Source organism: Phragmites australis, chromosome 8 (genome assembly GCF_958298935.1).
Source record: "Phragmites australis chromosome 8, lpPhrAust1.1, whole genome shotgun sequence".
Classification (NCBI taxonomy): Eukaryota; Viridiplantae; Streptophyta; class Magnoliopsida; order Poales; family Poaceae; genus Phragmites; species Phragmites australis.
Window position 1 is genome coordinate 9,196,524 of NC_084928.1, and position 23,478 is coordinate 9,220,001.

Below are 23,478 nucleotides of genomic sequence, written 5' to 3' on the forward strand. Positions count from 1 at the left end.
ATTGCTGGAAGTAAAGGTAGGAAGGAAATAAAATTTGAACTGGGTGATTTAGTTTGGTTGCATTTGAGGAAGGATAGGTTTCCAGAACTAAGAAAATCAAAGTTGATGTCTAGAGCTGATGGACCATTTAAGATAATTGAGAAAATCAATAACAATGCATACAAATTTGACATACCTGCAAATTTTGGGGTTAGTTCCACGTTTAACATTTCAGAATTGAAACCATATTTGGGAGAAGAAGATGAGCTTGAGTCGAGGATGACTCCAATTCAAGAGGGGGTCGGAGTGACTGGTCGGGACCCTGAGTGGGACACAAACTCGGCTATAGCAGACTAGGCAAGCCGAGTAACTCAACGACTAAATTAGCAAAGACTCGACGCTAGAAATTAGAACACGATGACTCGACCAGCAACAAAACACCGATGATGGAATCAAACTCAACAACGCAAAAACTAAAAACAAAATTACGAAAGGCGCAAAAGTGGTTTGGACAATGGAAAACTAAGATCTAAATCTTTTTTTATGGGGTAATTTTTTGGACTCTAGGTAAAGGAACTTGATGAAACAAAAGGGATAACTAACGGGCAACCGAGACTCTGATACCACTTGATGCGCGTTTACCCGATATTCAGAAGGTAATATGATAATTCGATTAGTGGAGTTTCGACGTTGATGATCCAAAAGCTCCGATCAAAACAATCAAGAACCCTCGCAACCACTACACCACTACTCCGTGATTATCAACCGTGCCAAGATACGGTTGACCTCACCAAAAAGACTTTTCCTGCAAGCGAATCGAGAACACAAGTAAGAACAGGTAGATGCTTCTTCCACGTTCCTATGCAATAAAACATCACAAAAATTTAGTAGTAATCCATCCAAGGAAACATGAACAATAAGGAACGAGTTCATCTGGTGGTCTAATTGTCATGCACGTGCTCTTGTAATTAGACCTTGTATGATTTGAGAATTATTGGTGGTATTGATCGTATCCGAAGGAGCCATGAGCTCATCATGAGGGCCTCAAGCGCCCCCTGCTGCATGGTTTGCAATGTAGATCTCGCATTGGGTCTCGGAGCTCCCAGACTCCATCTCGGTGTCCCATGCCTAGAGTACACTGGGTTCATTCGGGTGGTACACCATGATGAATACCTCGTGGTGGCCAAGGTCCTTGGAATAGGACTCAACGGTTGCCGTGGATTCGGCCATAGGTAACCTAATCAAGTTTTTCAAACTTGATGAAATGATGAAAACGTGTCTACTACCTGACGCACAAAATATCGAGGGTTAGTCCCTGATAATAATTTTGGGATATGCTGGACAATGGGTACATGAACGACATTTCAAGAATCTATGTGTGCGTGTACAGTGGACTCAGGGATATATGGAGTTATACAGGTTCAGGCCTCCCGGAGGATAATAGCCCTACATTCAGTGTGTTGTGTTATGGAGGATCTCAATCGGTTACAGAGGTCGTTCTAGCTGGCTGCCAGACTTGATCTCCCCTTCCTTATAAATGGGGTCCTCATCCCTTTATATAGTCGAGAGGAGAAGAACTTATGTGTGGGTCCAAACAGAAGACCCTGCTCATCCTAATATCTAACCAAAGCCATCATTACGGAGGACCGTCCCTGACCACTTGCCTGGTCGGCCTGCTGACAATGTCTCATCCATCGTGCGGTGCTGCGTCAACCTGCAAAAGTCCCACTCTGCGCCTCTGCGCCATCCATGACTTCACCCACTGGAGTTGGCACCTAGGGAAGGAAAATACTTGAGTAAATATCAATAAATACGATTGGACATGTTGTGTTGGATCCGGCCCTGCGACTAGTGAGGCCGGTCACAGGTTTATGTGATGGTGCAGGGAGACTGGTCGCGTATGCCTCGTACTGGTCATGCGAACCATACCCTGGTCGCACAAATGACTAGTTTTAGGAAATATACGCCTCTAGCCGTTATATCCCTCGCGGGACCTATTTGCTACCCCTTTACTCAATGCACCGACAGGATGGATTTGGTGTGAGATGGTTTTTTGTTTTTTTGTTTTTTTATTTTTATTAGATGGGAGGGTAGTGAGACGGAGATCGAGTTTTTTATTAGATAGGGTGAGGAGGGGACGTGGGAGGATGTAGAATCAACTCCCACTTTATATAGCAGAGATTTATTTTTAAAAAAATCATTGTTTTATCATATCGAAGCGATGAGCTTGTTCACGTGGGTCATTGGGCCTGGGGAGTTCGAACCTGCTCAATCACTCGGCCGGACCACGAATTTTTTTATTTATATATTTTTATTTTTTAATATTTGCAAAATACACGTCTATTTAAAAAAAACATTTGCAGATCTAACCTATCGTTGATCGTTGGAAGGGTGACAACAAGGTGTCACCTGATTAGCAGGTGACACCTTGACATGGCAGGCTAGCGTTGCGTCCCTTTGACGTGGAACAAAAGATATCGCCCGTTGTCACCCCTTGTTGTCACCCCCATCCGAGGACGAAACCTTGAAAGGGCTCGTGTGCTACACGCACGTTGGCAGGCATGGACGTACGTTGGTGAGCTCACCTGCATCTATGAAGCGAGCACGCACATTGGAAGGTGGCAAAAGATCACATGCATAGAAGGCTCACATGCATGGTAGGCTCGAGTCAAGATGGTGGCATGGGGTCATATGCATGGTGTCGGTCACATACAATACTTTCTATAAAAAATATATTACTCATTGAACGAACAACACCTTTTTCAATGGTTCCGCTCCAATGTAGACGCTCTTGATGTCGTTGGTTGGACGAGACCTTAACGTGGCACCCACGTCGACCTATATATTTAATTTCCAACCGTAACCCTATAGCCCTCATAAGTTAGCACGTTGGATAGAAATCAACTTCTTGTCACCCTTCCAACAGCCAACGATAGGTTAGATCTATAATTTTTTTAAATAGATGTGTTTTTTTAATATTGAAAAATAAAAATATATAAATAAAAAAATTCGTCGGACCATGACCACATCAATCATCAGATTCGGGCTGGACCCAACCCAAGCCCATATACCGCTGCCTGGTCCGTCCCTGATGCGGAGATGGCCGCCTCGCATCCCGGCGGCCGTCGCATACCGCCGCGCTGGCGCTGCGGCCGCTACTGCACCTGCGGCCCCCACCGACGAACTCGTCCGCCAGCACAACCGCTCCCTCGTGGCGCTCCTCCGCCGCGGCCGCTTCGACGCAGCCCGGCGCCTCTTCGACGCGCTCCCGGCCCGCTCCATCGTCACCTGGAACTCGCTTCTCGCGGCGCTCGCCCGCCGTCGCGACGTCCGCGCTGCGCGCTCCTTCTTCGACACGATGCCTTTCCGCGACGCCGTCTCGTGGAACACGCTCCTCGCCGCGTACGCGCGCTCGCCGCAGCCGGACCACCTCGCTGCGGCGCGCCGCCTGTTCGACGAAATGCCCCAGCGCGACGACGTCACGTGGGCCACCCTCTTAGGCGCCTATGCGTGCCGCGGGCTTATGGCCGAGGCCCAGAAGATGTTCGACAAGATGCCGCACAGGAACATCGCTTCTTGGAACACAATGGTTACCGGGTTCTTTGCTGTTGGCCAGGTGCAGAAGGCACTGAACGTGTTCGAGGCGATGCCTGTCAAGGACTCTGTGTCGCTTTCCGCGCTGGTCTCTGGGTTTACCAGGAATGGCTGGCTGCACGAGGCTGAGGAGCTGTTGACAAAGCGCTTGAGGGCGATGGACATGGACAAGGCTGTTGATGCTTACAACACTCTGATTGCTGCTTATGGACAAGTTGGGAGGGTTAGCGATGCAAGAAGGTTGTTTGATATGATACCGAAAGCACAGCTCTGGCTCAAGGTGCATAAGAGGAGGGTGTTTCAGAGGAATGTTGTGTCGTGGAACTCGATGATGATGTGCTATATCAGATCTGGAGAGATTGGCTCAGCTAGGGCATTGTTTGATGAGATGCCAGATAAGGACTTGGTGTCATGGAACACTATGATTTCAGGGTATACTCAAGCCTCAGACATGGACGAGGCAGAGAAGCTGTTTTGGGAAGTGCCAGACCCTGATGCAGTGACCTGGAATTTAATGATACGAGGATTCACACAAAAAGGGGAAGTGGAGCATGCTCGGGTATTCTTTGATAGGATTCCAGAGCGTGGCACCGTCACGTGGAATACAATGATATCAGGTTATGAGCAAAATGGGGACTATGATGGTACAATCAAGCTATTTCAAAGGATGCTAGAAGTTAGTGAGAGGCCTGATCGGCACACTTTCTCTTCAGTTCTAGCAGCATGTGCTTCACTTGCTATGTTGCGCCTCGGGGCTCAGCTCCACCAACTTATTGAAAAGTCATTTCTGCCAGATATCGCAACCAGCAATGCACTTATAACAATGTACTCCAGATGTGGTGAATTAACCAATGCGAAAGTCATCTTCAAGCAGATGCATACACAAAAAGATTTTGTTTCTTGGAATGCTCTGATAGGAGGTTATGCGTACCATGGCTGTGCTACAGAAGCCTTGCAGCTGTTCGAGGAGATGAGAAGTGCCAAGGTTATGCCAACTCACATAACTTTCATTTCTCTCCTGGGTGCATGTGGAAATGCTGGCCTTATCTCCGAAGGACGGATGGTTTTTCATACTATGGTTCACGAGTACGGCCTTGCTGCTAAGGTTGAGCACTATGCTGCACTCGTCAATCTCATAGGACGACATGGCCAGCTTGAGGACGCATTGGAGGTGATTAAGAGCATGCCAATTGCTCCAGACCAATCTGTGTGGGGGGCATTCCTTGGAGCCTGCACTGCTAAAAAGAATGAACCGCTTGCTCAGATGGCTACCAAGTCATTATCCAAGATTGATCCTGAGAGTTCTGCTCCATATGTTCTGATGCATAACTTACATGCCCATGAGGGGAGGTGGGGAAGTGCATCTGTGGTTAGGGAAGACATGGAACGGCAAGGCATTCACAAGCATCCCGGGTACAGCTGGATTGATGTGCACGACAAGGTGCATGTCTTCATCTCAGGGGATACCTCGCACCCCCTTACCCAGGAGATTTTTTCAGTGTTAGAATGTTTTTATAGGTCATGTAGAGATTGGAGCTAGACGGTACAGGGAAATTGTTGTATTTGGAACAGAGAAGAGGTTTTGCAGTGTAGAAGCTTCAATTCTTCTTGACCTGTACATGTCTCACTCATGTAATATTTATACCTTTCTGGAAATGAAAACACAAATTCTATTTTAAGTACTTGAATTTTAATATTTTTTTGGATAAAATTGTTGATCTATGTGCGCACTACTGGTCAGATATAACGTATGAAGAAGAATAGCAGACTCGTGTAAATGATTCGCTTTTCCATAATACAGTGATTTGCCTGCGGAGTTTGTATAGCATGGCACAACCTAAGAAACATGGAGATGAGCCAACTCAAGTGAGTCAACAATTCATTAAGAGGGTTCGAACTCTCTCTCTGTCTCTTAAATGAATATGTAATGCTTTGTGCATAGCTATTATTGCTAAAACCATTCTATGAATCAGGAAATATGCCATGGACATCCAAGAAAGGAAGGAGTATTTTGATGGAGCACTAGTTGATTCAGAGGCGCAAAAAGAAGTTCAAAAAAATATCAATCAGGTAAAGGAAATCTGTAGGGTAAAGTTTTCTTTCAAAAGATTTATAGAGTAAAACAAATCTTGCAAGTGGAAACAAATATTGAACTGAATCTAGCCGAAAGGCTTTGATTGGCCACTATCTATGCTCTCTAATGCACAAACCCCAAAGGCATGCTCTGCAATTACCAAGAGCTAATTATTTCGGTAACTCCCCATCCATTAGCCACTCTTTTCATTAATTCCTTGCATGGTTTTTAATAGCCGTTTCCGTTTGCCCAATGATCTCAGGATTTAAGGGCCGCATTTGTCTTCCATCTTCTCCATATATTGCTGGCTGCCCACCATTCCAGCATCTCTCGGAAGAATGGACGCCAGCCAAGAAGACAGGTACTCCTAAACTCGTTGTTCTTGCATCCAACATACAGTCATCCATGTTCTTGGCTGTACAGAGTGTTAGTATAGCTTTTTACAGCAAAGATCAGAGTACAACAAACATCAGAAAGTATATTTTTATGTCTGTTGGTTAATCCTTTTCTTTTTGCCATGCACCAGCTTGTGGCCATATTGGACAAGTGCTTGGCCTGACAGCTACCTGCTTGAAGAGGAAGCGTTGCTCTCCGGTGTCTCCTTCCCAAGTTTGCACTTCCAATCATCCTGCTCTACCATTACGCCAAGCAATGTCTTGCAAGGTATGTTTCTTTTATTTCTGGAATTCAGATTCATGCAAGACAAGAGCGGCATCGTCCAAACTTGTAGAGCTCAATGTCTTGTTCCTTGAGACGCAGACGATCTCGACGCCATATTTGAGGATGATGTGCTGAGGCATTGGGATGCGATGGAACAAGCTGACAACAAGACAGAACAAGGCCAAAAGAAATTGCCTAAGCTGTGTTACAGTGAGCAGAAGAATGTGTCCTCCAACTCCAAGATCGTCAGAGCAGACCGTGTCGGATTGGAGGAGAAGGCCCTGACGTTCGAGCTCGTGTCGCAATACTTCTACATGCCCATCACGCAGGCGGCACGAGAGCTCAACGTCGGGCTCACCCTCCTGAAGAAGAGGTGCAGGGAGCTGGGCATCCCCAGGTGGCCACACCGCAAGATGAAGAGCTTGCAGACTCTCATTAACAATGTCCAGGTCCTCGTTCTCCACAGTTTCATAATGGCAATGCTCTTCATCAAGTAGGATAGAAGTTTGTATTTCTTTCATACGTAAATCTTTGCGAGGTCGACCGATCACGGTGCAGGTCCTGCAGGAGGCAGGCAAGGCGACCGGGGAGGGGCAACTGAGGGCTCTGGTGGAGATGCTGCAGCAGGAGAAGCAGCTCCTGGAGCAGATGCCGAATGTTGAGCTCGAAGAGAAGACGAAGAGGCTCAGGCAGGCCTGCTTCAAGGCCAGCTACAAGAAGAGACGGCTCTTAGCTCTTGAAGCTGGGGAGGCATCAAGATTCCAGAAGCACCGAGTCCAAGCAACTTACTCCATATATGAGCAATGAGGTCCTTTTGCAATCGTCATCACGGACATTCAGATTATCCTATGTCCTTTTTTATGCTGAATGTAGTACTACTAGTAATCTTAAGTTCTTAACAGAACGAGGATCAACTCGTCCTTGCATCAAAAGAGTTCATCTTGTATCAAGTATCTCGAGTACATATTTACACTACGCTATACTATTGCTATCTTTCTACACTACTCTTTTCAAGCTTCAAGCAGTGACCAGCTCTGTCCGGGCCGCCGTCTCCCTCTGCTCCTTGCCAATGTCCACGTACTCCAACAAGATCGCCCTGAACTCGTCGCCGGTGAGCGTCTCCTTCTCCATGAGCACGTCCACCATCTGGTCAATCGCTGCCCGGTTCCTCCTGACGTGCGCCTTGGCGACCTCGTACGCCTGGTCGATGATGTGCTTCACGGCCCTGTCGATGTCCGCGGCGAGCTTCTCGGACATGGAGTTCCTGGCCAGCATCCGCAGCACGACGTCGCCGCTCTGGGCGGCCGGCTCCGTGAGCGCCCACGGCCCGATCTCCGACATCCCGAAAGTGGTCACCATCTGCCGCGCCACCTGTGTCACCTGCTGCAGGTCGCCCGCCGCGCCCGTAGTCACCTCAGGCTCGCCGAAGATCACCTCCTCGGCGGCGCGCCCGCCGAGCCCGCCCACGATGCGCGCGAAGATCTGCTGCTTGGACACTAGCGTCGGGTCATCCCCCGGCAGGAACCACGTCAGCCCGCGCGCCTGCCCCCGCGGGATCAGCGTCACCTTCTGCACCGCATCATGCCCCGGCGTCAGCGTCCTGCATGCGCGCGCGCACACGAATCGATTAGTTATTGTTAGGTGATCACTTGATGGAATATTAACTTGGAAACAAGGAAAGGTTTGTTTACTTACGCGCAGACGGCGTGGCCGATCTCGTGGTAGGCGACGAGCATCTTGCTCTTGCCGTCGGTCATGCTAGTGCCTTCGAGGCCGGCGACGATGCGGTCGATGGAGTCGTCGATCTCCTTGACGGTGATGCGGTCCTTGCCGCGTCGGCCGGCGAGGATGGCGGCCTCGTTCATGAGGTTGGCCAGGTCGGCGCCGCTGAAACCGGGCGTGCGCATGGCCACCACGCTCAGGGACACGTCGGGGTCCAGCTTCTTGTTGGAGCTGTGCACCCTGAGGATCTCCTCCCGGCCGCGCACGTCAGGGAGCCCGACGCTGACCTGCCGGTCGAAGCGTCCCGGGCGGAGTAGGGCGGAGTCAAGGATCTCGGGCCGGTTTGTGGCGGCAATCACGATCACGCCGCCGTCGCCGCTGAACCCGTCCATCTCCGTCAGCAGTTGGTTCAGCGTCTGCTCCCGCTCGTCGTTGCCCCCGCCGATGCCCGTGCCGCGCTGGCGGCCGACGGCGTCGATCTCGTCGATGAACACAAGGCACGGAGCGTTGGCCTTGGCCTTGTTGAACAGGCCCCGCACCCGCGACGCGCCCACGCCGACGAACATCTCGATGAACTCCGACCCGGACAGCGAGAAGAAGGGAACGCCGGCCTCCCCCGCGATGGCCTTCGCCAGCATTGTCTTCCCAGTCCCCGGCGGTCCCACCAGCAGCACCCCCTTGGGGATCCGAGCGCCCAACGCCGTGAACTTCTCCGGCGACTTCAAGAACTGCACGATCTCCTGGAAGTCCTGCTTCGCCTCGTCCACGCCGGCGACGTCGTCAAACGTGATCCCCGTGTTGGGCTCCATCTGGAACTTGGCCTTCGACTTACCAAGCCCGAACGGCAGGCCGGGCCCTCCCGGGGCACCGGGGTTGTTCATGGTCGCCGACCGCAAGAGTAGCGAGGCGACGAGGAGGAGCGGGAAGCCGAAGTTGAGGAGGAAGTCGAGAAACATCAGCCCGAGGTTGGGCTCCACGGGGTGCGCCGCGAAGTCGACGCCCTTGTCCCGCAGCTTCCGCACCAGCTCGGCGGGGAGCCCCGGGAGCTGCACCTTCACGCGGTGCACCCTCGCCAGCGCCGGGTCGTCCACCTCGACGACCGCCACCGTGCCGTTCTCGAAGAAATCCACCTTCTTCACCGCGCCGGCGTTGAGGTAGCCAAGGAACCGCGAGTAGGACAGCCGGCTCGACGTCACTTCATCCGGCGCAAGCGCGGGCGCCGTCTCGGCCCGCGCCGGCTTCGTCGCGGCGGCGAGCCCGATCCCGAGGCCAAGACCCGCGGACTGGAGCAGCCTTCTCCTGCTGAGACCGGTGGCGTCCGACGACGAAGGAGGCGTGACCTTAGCAACAGGAGGCGCCCGCTTGGACACGTCCTGCGCCCAGCAGATGGGCAGGCGGCTCGTTGTGGTCAGCGACATGGCCGTCGGCGACATCGGCAACTAGCTAGACTAGACTACTCTGCTACCGAGTACTGAGAAGTGACTACCGAGCAATGCTACTACAGGCACTTGAGTTCAAGCTACCACCGAGCAAAGCTACTAGCCAACTGCTGATCTTACGGCTCGTCGTGTCGCAGTGCCGTGTTCAGTCCTTGGGATTCTGGAGGGAACGGACGGCGAACCCTGGTTTAAATAGCTTCATGTCGCGGAGTGTTCAAGTGGATACTGAATGCAACTCGTACTACTGGCACTTGATCTCGCTCGTGACGACAATTTCGCGGCGATTTGAGGAGGTTTCTTTCATGGGATTCCTCCGGTAGTTTCGTGAGTTGGTGGCTGGGTTTGTCCGGCTCCGCTTCTCGTAGCGTCTGGAACCCGTCGGCTGCGCGGACGGATAATTCCGCGTCCCGGGGCGAATCCGGCCAGCCAATTGTGTGGCTCCTCGGCCCAGCCTACAGTAGTAAGCTCTAGTTGCGCGTGGTGGGTTTTGGTCGCGACCCGCGCCGCGCCTAGCCGTTGCATTGCACCTGCGCAGCTGCACGCGTAGCAGCATGTGGGTGTGCCACTTGTCCGGTTGGGTCTCGCTAGCTCACGTGGACAATACCAGAAGTCCTTGTTGCTCTTCGGCGGAAACGACAGGTGAGAGGCTACCGCGAATTTTTTTTCTAAATTCGGATTTTACAAATATATGTATCGTTATGAATAATTATAAATCTATATTCTTGTCACCCATTGATATACTCTTGTCATCCGTTCAATAGACAACTAGAGGAGTCAGAGTCTTCGAATTGAATGACTAGGCCACGGCATTGGATGTCACACACCTATCATCTTTCCAAAGGACAACAACAGTCACGACACGCACACAGGCTGCTCTGAAAAGTTGTCACCCGTAGTAAGGGTGATGGCTTTTCCTATAAAAGAGGTGATCGGCCTCTCACCACTCTACCGGCTCATTTCTTTCCATAGGCGTTACATAAAGAGAGAAAATGAGGGTAGGGAAAGAACGGCGACCACTACTGGATTTCATCTATAGTAGAGGTAATAATTCTAATCTTGATTTTTTTTTAACAAATCAATTAGGATAGCAATCAATTTGTGACATAGGTTCGGATATAGAATTTAGTTATATTAGAGCAATATGAGCATATCTAATTTAAGGACAGTTATATTGTTATTAGAACTAGATTTTTAGAGTAATATAGAGTAACTATTAAATCTAGATTGTATTGGGATAATTGTGTTGTTATTAGATCTAGATTTTTAGAGTAATATAGAATAACTATTAAACCTAGATTGTATTAGGATAGTTGTGTTGTTATTAGCTCTAGGTTTTCAGAGCAACGTAAATGTAAAGTAATTATTACACATATGTTTTAAGCTTAACATTTGATGTTTGTTTTATTATATTATATTGTTATAGATATAATACACATGTTGTACGCCTACATAGTATAGTTTTTTATCAATTGTGGAAAGTATGTTGGATAAGTAGTATTTCAAGATTTTTTTATGAAGAATGGGAGATTGTTTATGGTTCACAAGTGTGGACCTGTCAAGATTTAACTCAGTGGATAAGGGTATAGCTAGATTAATAAAAAAGATTTTGTGGGATTGTGCAGTCATCTATATGTTTGCAATTTCCGGATTTAAAAAGTATAGAAATAAAAAAGACTGGCTAGCGCGCATTGCGCTTCTAGATGCTCCATTTTCAGAGGATAGATGCTGGTCATTTCGGGTTTTCTTGCAACTAAGCCTAGAATGAGCAGGCCTTCTGTGAAATTTTTATATATTTTTTATTTAATATTTACAAGACTATATGTCGGTTTCAAGAAATGGCAGAAATAGATTACCGTCTTCTGATCATCGGACGAAAATAAGATGTCGTCCGATTAACGGGTGAGACCATATGGATCCCAACGGTCAATGCATTAAAAACCAGAGGGAGCAATGTGATTGACCGTTGGGGTCCATATGGTCTCACCCGCTCGCTTGCTGAACAGGCAACACATTTATCTTGTCCGGTGAACGGGCGACATCTTTGCCTCACTCGGTGAACGGGCGACATCTTTGCCTCACTCGGTGAACGGGCGACATATTACTTTAGTCGAATTAATTTAAATTGCGGCATAATAGGTTTTTTTTGTCGAATCGTCTAGTGTCATTAGATGTTTGTGTGATATTTTGGATACCCAAATTTGACGGAAACAGGTAGTTGAACATAGTTATTTTAATGAGAACTGCGACAGCGACAATACACGGATGTTGACATATGCGATACACGATCATTATAACATAAACCAGTACCACGTCTAAACCTAACATGCATTAGAGAATGCAAACAACAGGATTACAACATCTGGTCTACTGAGTGCATCATGGATACTTTCGCCTCCTCGCCGCTTGCGGTCCTGCCTCACACGTCCGACGTGCCCTCTCATGTTTCCTCTCCCTCTCCGCCTCACAAGCCTCCGCCATTATGCGGTTACACTTCTCCCTCATCTTTTGTTGCTTGTCCTGAAAGCGCTTGCGCATAGCCTCCCTCCTCTCATCAATTTTCATCTCATGGAAGCGTCTCCAAGCGGTGCAGTGCTCAGTGTGAAGGAGGAACATATCCACTTACGACTGCTCAGTATCTAGCCACTGTAAGAAATTATATAGTGGTGACGGAGACTGCAACAGATATAAAAATATTAAGTGGTAATTCTTAATTGTATTTGGAGTAGTTTGGCTAGGTTACTTGGCGACGAGAGCCAATATTGGTGCTTCTGTACGGTAGATCATACTCGTAGTTGTGGCACATGAAGAACCTCCTTCCGTAAATGTAGGAGAACTTGGAGGGCTTCATCACCCTAAAAATATGTCCACATCGGCATATGGGCATTTTGACCTCATCAGACATAGTATCCGACATGTATTTCTTAGGGAATGGATTGGACATCATTTTCGTCCGAGTTTTGAAGGTTGAGGCTACTGGTGTGGTTGTACATATGGGCAGAAGATCATCTATTTATACAACGGATTTATCCTGGCTCATGGACTAAGTCCACGGAAATCAACCCTGCAAAGTAGTTGATTCTGCAGAAAGGTGTGGTCATATCAACTAAAAATGCTACTTCTGAAAAGACTATTTCTGAAAATGCTACTTCTAAAAAGCCTACATCTAAAAAAGCTGCTTCTAAAAAACTTACATCTGAAAAGGCTAATGCTGAGGCTAAGGTGATGTTCCTGTGACTGGGCTCAAGTTCATCCATCATGCAAGTATGGTCGACCATAATCGACACCTCCTAATACTCAACTCACTTCCCCTTAAAGTCGTGCACCCGTCATGAGCAACCCTCCCTTCATGCACTTGACATCATATTCCTTCTTGCTTGACTTGACAACATAAAATTACCATCGAAGTGATGTCATCAATTGAGTCACAGCATCCTTCATAGCCTGATTGGTAGGATACCTAGCACTCTCGGTGACCTCATTCTGCATATACAATCAGGGCACTTGATTCCCCTCATTGATCACAAGGTTGTTAAAGTTGAGATTGTTCCAGTCTGTGGGAACAGGAGCATCGTCCTCATCATTTGAGATATCATGCTCAGGAGATTCGTTAGTCTCAAAATTATCCCACGCCATCTGTTCAATTAGAGAAGGGATTCGTTCCCCTTCGTCTGCCTCACCGGTCGGTTTAGTCGGATAATCCGATGAATGTACACTATCTGAATCGACATTCATCACCCTCCTACTTCACGTAGCCCTACCCTGCATCTTCCCAACTATCTCCTTAATCTTCCATTGCACAAGCAACATAGGAGGTCAACCTCTGCACACAACATCCTGCATGTCATCTTCCCTGAGCAGGTACACTTCCTAGTACATATCATCTCTAAGACGGTTGGCCACAATACTAATGGTCATCTCTTGAATCTCGAGATCTATTTTAAAACTCCGCATTAACCAGGCGTACAAGTGTCCGATACTTTTGTGCATAGATCTGGAGATACCATTGTCCATTAACTGAAATACGGACAGTACTACCCCTTCCGGACCATATAATATTTCACTATCCTCATAAAAAATCCTAAATTTTCACTAGTCAGACATACCTGACAACCATCGATAAAAACCCTAACATTATTGCGATAGAACATAAAATATTATGTAAAACAACATCTACAATAATGCAAAATTCATTACATACATGGCACAACATGTAATCTATACTGTAACAAAATATTCTTGGGTCACTACATCAAACACCTCCAAATCATATATCTACTACCTCAGTTTTGCCTACAGTATGTCTAAATCTTACATCTAATATCTAACATATGTCTAAATGCTACATCTAATTACTAAAATATACGTACAAATAGGATCTAGTTGCTAAACTATATTTAACTCTAATTCTAAACCAAGATCTATATTCTAACCTATGTCTAGTGGTTATCCTACTGAATTTGTAAAAAAATCCTAGAACTAACCTCTAACCTATATCAAAACCTAGTACTAGTGGCTATCCTACTGAATTTGTAAAAAAAAAAAATCAGAGAAAACAAACATACATCTTTACTTCGATAGGGCTTCATCGCAAATTTTCTCCTCCCCACCCCACCCCTCTTTGCCATCTCTTGGCTGAGTTCGAAGCAAATGGGGTGCTGACGTCGGCAGGGCCGCGCCGGCCGAATTATATAGCCAAAAAGTCTCACCCACTATTTGAGCAAGACCTTTTGGGTGGGCCCGCGGGCGTCACAGCAATGAAGAACTCTCCCGTTCAGCGGGAAAGACCTTAGGGAAAACTATTTTATATACTCTGACCGTCGGGCCCTACAAGGTCTCACCCGTTCAGAAGGCTAAATCTTGATCTTGCCCGATGAATGAGCTATATATATATATATATATGTGTGTGTGTGTGTGTGTGTGTATGTATATAGAGTGCTCCAGGCTTCGGCCCATTCTAAAGTTAGATAAGCTTCGATCAGCCTGAGGACGCAGCTCACATTTACTACTATACTGGGCATGGGATTTCACGATAGACAGGTAGGGCCAGTGTGCAAATTTTTTATATTTTTTTAAAATATTTGTATAATTACATGACTGTTTTGAAAAATAGTAGCAATAAGCTACCGTCATCCGTTCTTCAAGTGAGAGCAAGGTCTCGCTTATTCAATTCAAGCAAGAGCAAGGCCTCACCAGGTGAGACCTTGTGGGCCCTGGCTAGTAGGGAATTAAAAAACCTGTGAGTGACACGTGTCACCCGTTCACTAGGTGACATCTTTGTCTCGCCCGTTGAACAAGCGACAGCAAGATGTCACCCTATGAATGGGCGACACCATGCTATGGCCGAAATAATTTAATTTATGCCAATTTTTTTGTTGTCGAATCGTCCAGTGCCATTAGATATTTGTGCAATATTTTAGATACCCGAATTTGACAGAAATGGAAAGTTGAACATGGTGATTTAATGGAAACAACGACATGCACATGCATTGGCATGTACGGTACATGATCATTATGACCTAAACAAGTACCGTGTTTAAACCTAACATGCCTTAGGAAATATAAACAACAGGATTACAACATATAATCTATTGAGTGCAACATAGCTACTTTCCCTTCCTCACCGCTTCAGGTCCTGCGTCACATGCTCGACGTGCCCTCTCCCTCTTCCTCTCCCTCTCCGCCTCACAACCCTACAACATCATATTGTTATGTTCATCCCTCATCTTATGATGCTCCTCCTGAATGTGCTTGCGCGTAGCCTCCCTCCTCTCACCGGCTTCCACTCATGGAAGCATCTCCAAGAGGTACGGTGCTCGATGTGAAGGAGGATCACTGTAAGAAGTCACTTAGTGGTGGCAGCAACTGCAATGAAGACCAAAAATATGAAGTGGTAAATCTTAGTTGTTTTTGTAGTAGTTTGGCAAGAAGTTATTACCAGGAGATAGGAGCCAACGTTGGTGCTTCCTTGGAGTAGATCGTACTTGTAGTTGTGGCACATGAAGAACCTCCTTCCGTAGGTGTAGGATAACTTGGAAGACTTCATCACCCAACAAATATCTTCACTCCAGCACATGGGCACTTCAACCCCATCAGGCGGAGTATCTGGTATGTATTTCTTGGGAAAAGGATCAGACACTATTTTCGTCAAAGTTGTGGAGGTTGAGGCTAGTGGTTTGGTTGTACATGTGGGCAGGATCCTATGATGCATCAGCATGATCCAGGTTCACCCAGAAAGCATCATACGAAAGCGATGGGAGATTACAGAACCATCCTATCACTGTGTTAACTACTCTACCTTTGATCTGACGCCCTCGCTCTATGAAGATCAATACCCCGTTCGAGGCCCCAATCATCTCCCAGCTATCGCTGATTAAACCTTGAAAACTAAGGTAAAAAACTGCTTCACTTCCCAGGCAATTGACCTCCACCAAGCCATCCACGTGCACTAATGGTCCTTTCAGGATCCAAGGAGAAAATTCCGCCGTCCTACTCACTTCATGCCATGAGAAGAAGACGCAACAGAAGAAGGCAAAATCTTCTAAATGTTGCAGTTTGGTGGAGATAGTGTCGAGCACCACCAAAGGCAAAGTTGCCCAGTCTGGAGTTTTCGCCATAAGATCCGAAGTGAAAGATGAAGTCTTTGAGTGGAAGGTGAGCAATGGTGGATGAATTTGAAGGGCGAGACTGCAGAGGAGGCAATGAGGCTAAGACAATAACGGTGAAATTCTCCCCCTCAGATAAGTAAATAGGCTTTGCTTTAAGGTGAGACTCGGAATTTGTTTCCACTTCGGATGAAAATTTTGGCGCTTCCATTAGCGTGAAAAGCGGCATGGTGACGACGTGTGGATCTCTGCACGCCCATCTATATTCTGCGAGCATTAAATGCTCCTATACCCGTTATTTTAAATTTCAAAAGGTTTTTTTAACTCTACTTAGAGATGGATGTCGAGGAGTCGATATTATTGGCCCTTATCAAGTCTCGAGTGCGGATAACAACAAGACATTTGACCCAAAAGTGTTTCCACTTGATTCTCGGAGCAGGGCCTCTTCTTATTCGATTCTTTCAATTGTAAGTTCGATATACCTTACTCGACCAGGCTTAGACTTGGTAGTACTCGAGTAGGCGCTTGCAGAAATTCTCCCTGCTGAGTAGAGTTAGGGGGCTACTATCGAATATCTAACTATGTGGTATATACACATAAGGAGTATATTACGAAGCCGAATCTACGGTACCTGATACTCCCGGAATCTAGAAGGCGTATATTAAGAATGTCTCGATTGCTTACCAACTCGAGAAGACTAGTATCCATAACAAATTTATCTACTTGGACGTTAAGAAGAAATCTCTATCGACTACGGATGGATAGAAGACGGTATATCACCCCTATATAAGGCAGAGACCCAGATCCTCTAGGGAAGGGTCTTTTTTCCGATTACTCGAGACAAGCATCAGAACCTTAACACTGAAGGAACTTAGTGGCTTTAACTCTAGGTTAGACTAGATCTGATCTACTCCTTATAATAGGTCAGCCACATTGTGTGTACTCGAGTGAACATATATACATAATCATTCACACAGGACGTAAGGTATTATTTCAACCCAGAGTTCAAACTTGTATACATCGTGTGTGCCTCGCTTCATGTTTGATCTCTGATTCATGAAAGTAACCCGCTATTTTCCAGACACATCATTAGAAACAAATCCTCGACAGATATCCTATTGCTACTATTTTTTAATGACTGTATAATTTTGTAAATATTAAAAATATCTCTCCTACTTAAAAAACACAGAAGGCGTGTTCCGTCCGCCGAATATTCCTTCGCTCCCCTCGTGATTCCTTTCCGCATCCTCATCCCCATCGTTCCCCACCCCTTCCGTTGCCGCCATGCCCCGGGCTTCTCCGCAGCTCCCGCCCGCCGCCTTCTCCGCGCCACCTCCCCAGGCCCTGCTGCCGCCATCCACGCCCCGGGCAACTCGGCAGCACCCGCCCGCTACCGAATCCGTGCCCCCCTCCCCGGGCCCCGCTTCCGCCATCCACGCCCTAGGCATCTCCGCAGCACCCGCCCGCCGTCTACTCCGCGACCCCCTCCGCGGGCTAACCGTCTTGGCTCCATGGAGATTTCTCTGCCGCCACCACCGCCGAAAACAACGCCCGGCACAGCGCCCCAACCGCAGCCTCCTGTTCCGTCCTCCAGCTCCCCCTATAAGTACCTCCGCATCGAGGGCAGCACCACAGCGGCATCGGCGAGTACACTTCCTCCGGCCGCCTCGCGAGGTCAGTACCACTAGAGTCGCGAGATGGTGTCTATAGATTACCTGGTTCTTTTCTTAGGTTTATATTAGTTCTTGACTTTCTTTTCCCTGTTTCTGTCTTCTTTTCACCCCGTCGAAGCACACGCATCGCCAGACCTTCCAGATACTGCTCAGGTGAACAAGGTGGAGGCGTTGTACGAGGGGCACAAGAATATCAGTTGCGGAGAGCCCATGGTTAAGGTCAATTAAAATTTTCAGAAATTCTCAGTATATTAGAATTCTCAGTAAATTCTCAGTACATGGTCTTGAAACTTGCCTTGGTGGTATTTGCAGTTTGGATATGTTTTGCAGTTGATTTCTTCTCTGTTGACATTATATCAATCCATCACATTATTGCATTCTTCATGTTTGCAGCATGATGCCATATTTTTTTATCAGATTATAAAACATCTACCATGTCCTTATAATTCCTCGTTGCTATAGTTTTCTTCTTTTTGATGAATATCACATGTTTCTACCGTTGCTCAACAAACACGATATTAACTACATGATGGATGTGCAAAACGTCGTGATAAATTGCCCTGTGCGTTGTGGCCGGATCGATGACATGGAAGAGCATTATGTATTGTCTGGTAAAAATGACTGTTTAGTGACTTCTTTGTGTTGTATGGTTGGATATGAATTGCTACTTTCAAAAATTAGATATAGTGACACATTGATTCTTTACAACATGGGGAATTTCCTTGTGCTATAGTTTGTGTTGTGGTCGTGCAACTGAAACTATTTTGATGGAACTGAGAAATCCTTCTCATTTGAGATATATATAATACAAAATTTTGGCTCATATATGGTCTTGAAAATTTTCTGTAGATTGTCTTATTATAATGAATTAGAGTCCTGGAACTTGGCCTTGGTGGTATTTGCAGTTTGGATATGTTTTTGCAGTTGATTTCTTCTCTGTGGACATTATATCAATCCATCATATTATTGCATTCTTCATGTTTGCAGCATGATGCCATATTTTTTTATTAGACTTCTACCATGTTCTTATAATTCCTCGTTGCTATAGTTTTTTTCTTTTTGGTGAATATCACCTGTTTGTACCGTTGCTCTTGTATTCCTGAAACCTTGGGTTCTAATTAAATTGTCTCTATGTATGTTTAACAATTCTGCACAACGTTCTGCATGGTTTGCTGGCGTGATGGATTCAGCAATAGATCGATCTACTAAAAGTAAGTCTTGATGTTTTTTTTCATTATGCAAGGATTATCACATTTAGACTTGATTGGATGTTACCTCCATAATTTCCTTGCAAGAGCCACATTAATCAGCTGTTTGTTCTCACTATATGCGACCGGTTTGCTATAGCTTGTGTTGTGGTCGTGCAACTGAAACTTTTTTGATGGAATTGAGAAATCCTATATCTGTGGAATCTTGGCTCATATATGGTCTTGCAACAATTTTTGTAGTTTGTTATGCAAAAATTTTGGCTCATATATGGTCTTGAAAATTTTCTGTAGTTTGCTACTTTCAAAAATTAGATATAGTGACACATTGATTCTTTACAACATGGGAAATTTCCTTGTGCTATAGCTTATGTTGTGGTCGTGCAACTGAAACTATTTTGATGGAACTGAGAAATCATATATCTGTGGAATCTTGGCTCATATATGGTCTTGCAACAATTTTTGTAGTTTGTTATGCAAAAATTTTGGCTCATATATGGTCTTGAATAATTAGTGTTATTCTGGCAATTTGCATCCTACAGTAGTTCTATGCCATATTCCCATGCAATTAATTTCGATAACCTAACTATATTAATACGTTGAGTTGCCTTGAGTTAAACTTAGTGATGCAGGATTGCTGAATGGGTGATTGAATACTTAATAAAATTAGGACCTTAACAAACCAAGTATACAACAGAAAAGACAGGCCTATATATACAAGTGCAGCCACTTGCCACTTGGAGCTGCAATTTAGTTTATGCACCTTCCCAGAAAGAGATTTACAGATTTTGGTAATTCATCTTTTCTTTTTTCTTTCCCTTTTGGAGCTGCATGCCCCCCCCCCGCCCCCACCCCCTTTGAGACTGAATTGAGCTGCATGATTGTGCATGACTGGTGACATCTAATTATATTGAACCTCAATTATGGATGAGGACCAAACCTGCAGTCAAAGTTCGTGATGCTTATTGGGACATCCTTAAACATGCACTGAGGCCCACCATTTTTATGGGAAATGGTTTTTAATGATAAAGTGAACTTATCCGCTCTTTTATCTATAAGCTTAGTTCATATGAATGACTTGGTATATTATGACAGTTGTATTCTTGCATGTCAACATTTCATTATTGATCATGCTTGCTTTAACTTGCAATTTCATTAGATCTTATTTACTTTTAGCGCGAACTTGCAATCACTACATTTTAGCCATTCATTTCTTTGATGGATAGCTTTGATCCTCCGGGTCTGCCAAACTCGTGCTTGTATATAGTTGATAGCAGCATGTTGGCGACACCTGTATGTTTGACCCTTTTAGATTGGACTCCAAAACAGAAATAGAAAAAAGAGTTGTAGTTAAAAATGCAAGTACTTGGTTTCCTTACAATTTTTAAAGTTTATTGATTATATTTTCAAATACTTTGCACATAGGGACTAAGGCAATATATTCTTTGTAGAAGAATTCTGATGCCCTTGGCATGTTAGCAGAATAGTGAGTGAGTGTGTGTGTGTGTGTGAGAGTGGATATTCTAATGAATTCTTAGTTGACCGCATAAATATAAAATTTGTATAAAGTTCAATAGAAAATTTAAGAATTCATTTACTTCATCATTTTAGATATATAATATAAAATTTGTATAAATCTGGTTCATTGAAATCCTATATCTTGCAACAATTTCTGTAGTTTGTTATGCAAAAATTTTGGCTCATATATGGTCTTGAAAATTTTCTGTAGTTTGCTACTTTCAAAAATTAGATATAGTGACACATTGATTCTTTACAACATGGGAAATTTCCTTGTGCTATAGCTTATGTTGTGGTCGTGCAACTGAAACTATTTTGATGGAACTGAGAAATCCTATATCTGTGGAATCTTGGCTCATATATGGTCTTGCAACAATTTTTGTAGTTTGTTATGCAAAATTTTTGGCTCATATATGGTCTTGAATAATCAGTGTTATTCTGGCAATTTGCATCCTACAGTAGTTCTATGCCATATTCCCATGCAATTAATTTCGATAACCTAACTATATTAATACGTTGAGTTGCCTTGAGTTAAACTTAGTGATGCAGGATTGCTGAATGGGTGATTGAATACTTAATAAAATTAGGACCTTAACAAACCAAGTATACAACAGAAAAGACAGGCCTATATATACAAGTGCAGCCACTTGCCACTTGTAGCTGCAATTTAGTTTATGCACCTTCCCAGAAAGAGATTTACAGATTTTGGTAATTCATCTTTTCTTTTCTTTTTCCCTTTTGGAGCTGCATGCCCCCCCCCCCCACCCGCCCCCGCCCCCGCCCCCTTTGAGACTGAATTGAGCTGCATGATTGTGCATGACTGGTGACATCTAATTATATTGAACCTCAATTATGGATGAGGACCAAACCTGCAGTCAAAGTTCGTGATGCTTATTGGGACATCTTTAAACATGCACTGAGGCCCACCATTTTTATGGGAAATGGTTTTTAATGATAAAGTGAACTTATCCGCTCTTTTATCTATAAGCTTAGTTCATATGAATGACTTGGTATATTATGACAGTTGTATTCTTGCATGTCAACATTTCATTATTGATCATGCTTGCTTTAACTTGCAATTTCATCAGATCTTATTTACTTTTAGCGCGAACTTGCAATCACTACATTTTAGCCATTCATTTCTTTGATGGATAGCTTTGATCCTCCGGGTCTGCCAAACTCGTGCTTGTATATAGTTGATAGCAGCATGTTGGCCACACCTGTATGTTTGACCCTTTTAGATTGGACTCCAAAACAGAAATAGAAAAAAGAGTTGTAGTTAAAAATGCAAGTACTTGGTTTGCTTACAATTTTTAAAGTTTATTGATTATATTTTCAAATACTTTGCACATAGGGACTAAGGCAATATATTCTTTGTAGAAGAATTCTGATGCCCTTGGCATGTTAGCAGAAAAGTGAGTGAGTGTGTGTGTGTGTGAGAGAGTGGATATTCTAATGAATTCTTAGTTGACCGCATAAATATAAAATTTTTATAAAGTTCAATAGAAAATTTAAGAATTCATTTACTTCATCATTTTAGATATATAATATAAAATTTGTATAAATCTGGTTCATTGAAATCCTATATCTTGCAACAATTTCTGTAGTTTGTTATGCAAAAATTTTGGCTCATATATGGTCTTGAAAATTTTCTGTAGTTTGCTACTTTCAAAAATTAGATATAGTGACACATTGATTCTTTACAACATGGGAAATTTTCTTGTGCTATAGCTTATGTTGTGGTCGTGCAACTGAAACTATTTTGATGGAACTGAGAAATCCTATATCTGTGGAATCTTGGCTCATATATGGTCTTGCAACAATTTTTGTAGTTTGTTATGCAAAAATTTTGGCTCATATATGGTCTTGAATAATCAGTGTTATTCTGGCAATTTGCATCCTACAGTAGTTCTATGCCATATTCCCATGCAATTAATTTCGATAACCTAACTATATTAATACGTTGAGTTGCCTTGAGTTAAACTTAGTGATGCAGGATTGCTGAATGGGTGATTGAATACTTAATAAAATTAGGACCTTAACAAACCAAGTATACAACAGAAAAGACAGGCCTATATATACAAGTGCAGCCACTTGCCACTTGGAGCTGCAATTTAGTTTATGCACCTTCCCAGAAAGAGATTTACAGATTTTGGTAATTCATCTTTTCTTTTCTTTTTCCCTTTTGGAGCTGCATGCCCCCCCCCCCCCCGCCCCCGCCCCCTTTGAGACTGAATTGAGCTGCATGATTGTGCATGACTGGTGACATCTAATTATATTGAACCTCAATTATGGATGAGGACCAAACCTGCAGTCAAAGTTCGTGATGCTTATTGGGACATCCTTAAACATGCACTGAGGCCCACCATTTTTATGGGAAATGGTTTTTAATGATAAAGTGAACTTATCCGCTCTTTTATCTATAAGCTTAGTTCATATGAATGACTTGGTATATTATGACAGTTGTATTCTTGCATGTCAACATTTCATTATTGATCATGCTTGCTTTAACTTGCAATTTCATCAGATCTTATTTACTTTTAGCGCGAACTTGCAATCACTACATTTTAGCCATTCATTTCTTTGATGGATAGCTTTGATCCTCCGGGTCTGCCAAACTCGTGCTTGTATATAGTTGATAGCAGCATGTTGGCCACACCTGTATGTTTGACCCTTTTAGATTGGACTCCAAAACAGAAATAGAAAAAGAGTTGTAGTTAAAAATGCAAGTACTTGGTTTGCTTACAATTTTTAAAGTTTATTGATTATATTTTCAAATACTTTGCACATAGGGACTAAGGCAATATATTCTTTGTAGAAGAATTCTGATGCCCTTGGCATGTTAGCAGAATAGTGAGTGAGTGTGTGTGTGTGAGAGAGTGGATATTCTAATGAATTTTTAGTTGACCGCATAAATATAAAATTTGTATAAAGTTCAATAGAAAATTTAAGAATTCATTTACTTCATCATTTTAGATATATAATACAAAATTTGTATAAATCTGGTTCATT

General features: G+C 44.5%; 3 protein-coding genes across 3 annotated transcripts; 2 read left to right on the forward strand and 1 right to left on the reverse strand.

Annotated features, from left to right (window-relative positions):
- The first annotated feature begins 3,028 nt into the window (after positions 1-3,028).
- Positions 3,029-5,252, forward strand: LOC133926552 (pentatricopeptide repeat-containing protein At1g62260, mitochondrial-like). Its single transcript, XM_062372541.1, has one exon. It carries the CDS (start codon positions 3,071-3,073, stop codon positions 5,111-5,113), a length of 2,043 nt encoding a protein of 680 aa, XP_062228525.1. The 5' UTR covers positions 3,029-3,070; the 3' UTR covers positions 5,114-5,252.
- A 653-nt stretch (positions 5,253-5,905) lies between these two features.
- On the forward strand, positions 5,906-7,114 carry LOC133927581 (protein RKD5-like). The gene is made up of 4 exons (XM_062374041.1): positions 5,906-6,008; positions 6,174-6,310; positions 6,407-6,756; positions 6,866-7,114. The coding sequence occupies exons 1-4, from the start codon at positions 5,986-5,988 to the stop codon at positions 7,112-7,114; spliced, it is 759 nt and encodes a 252-aa protein (XP_062230025.1). The 5' UTR covers positions 5,906-5,985.
- LOC133926553 (ATP-dependent zinc metalloprotease FTSH 6, chloroplastic-like) lies at positions 7,083-9,755 on the reverse strand. Its single transcript, XM_062372542.1, has 2 exons — positions 8,003-9,755; positions 7,083-7,907 (listed from the first exon to the last, which is right to left on the reverse strand). The coding sequence occupies exons 1-2, from the start codon at positions 9,460-9,462 to the stop codon at positions 7,325-7,327; spliced, it is 2,043 nt and encodes a 680-aa protein (XP_062228526.1). The 5' UTR covers positions 9,463-9,755; the 3' UTR covers positions 7,083-7,324.
- Positions 9,756-23,478: the final 13,723 nt, after the last annotated feature.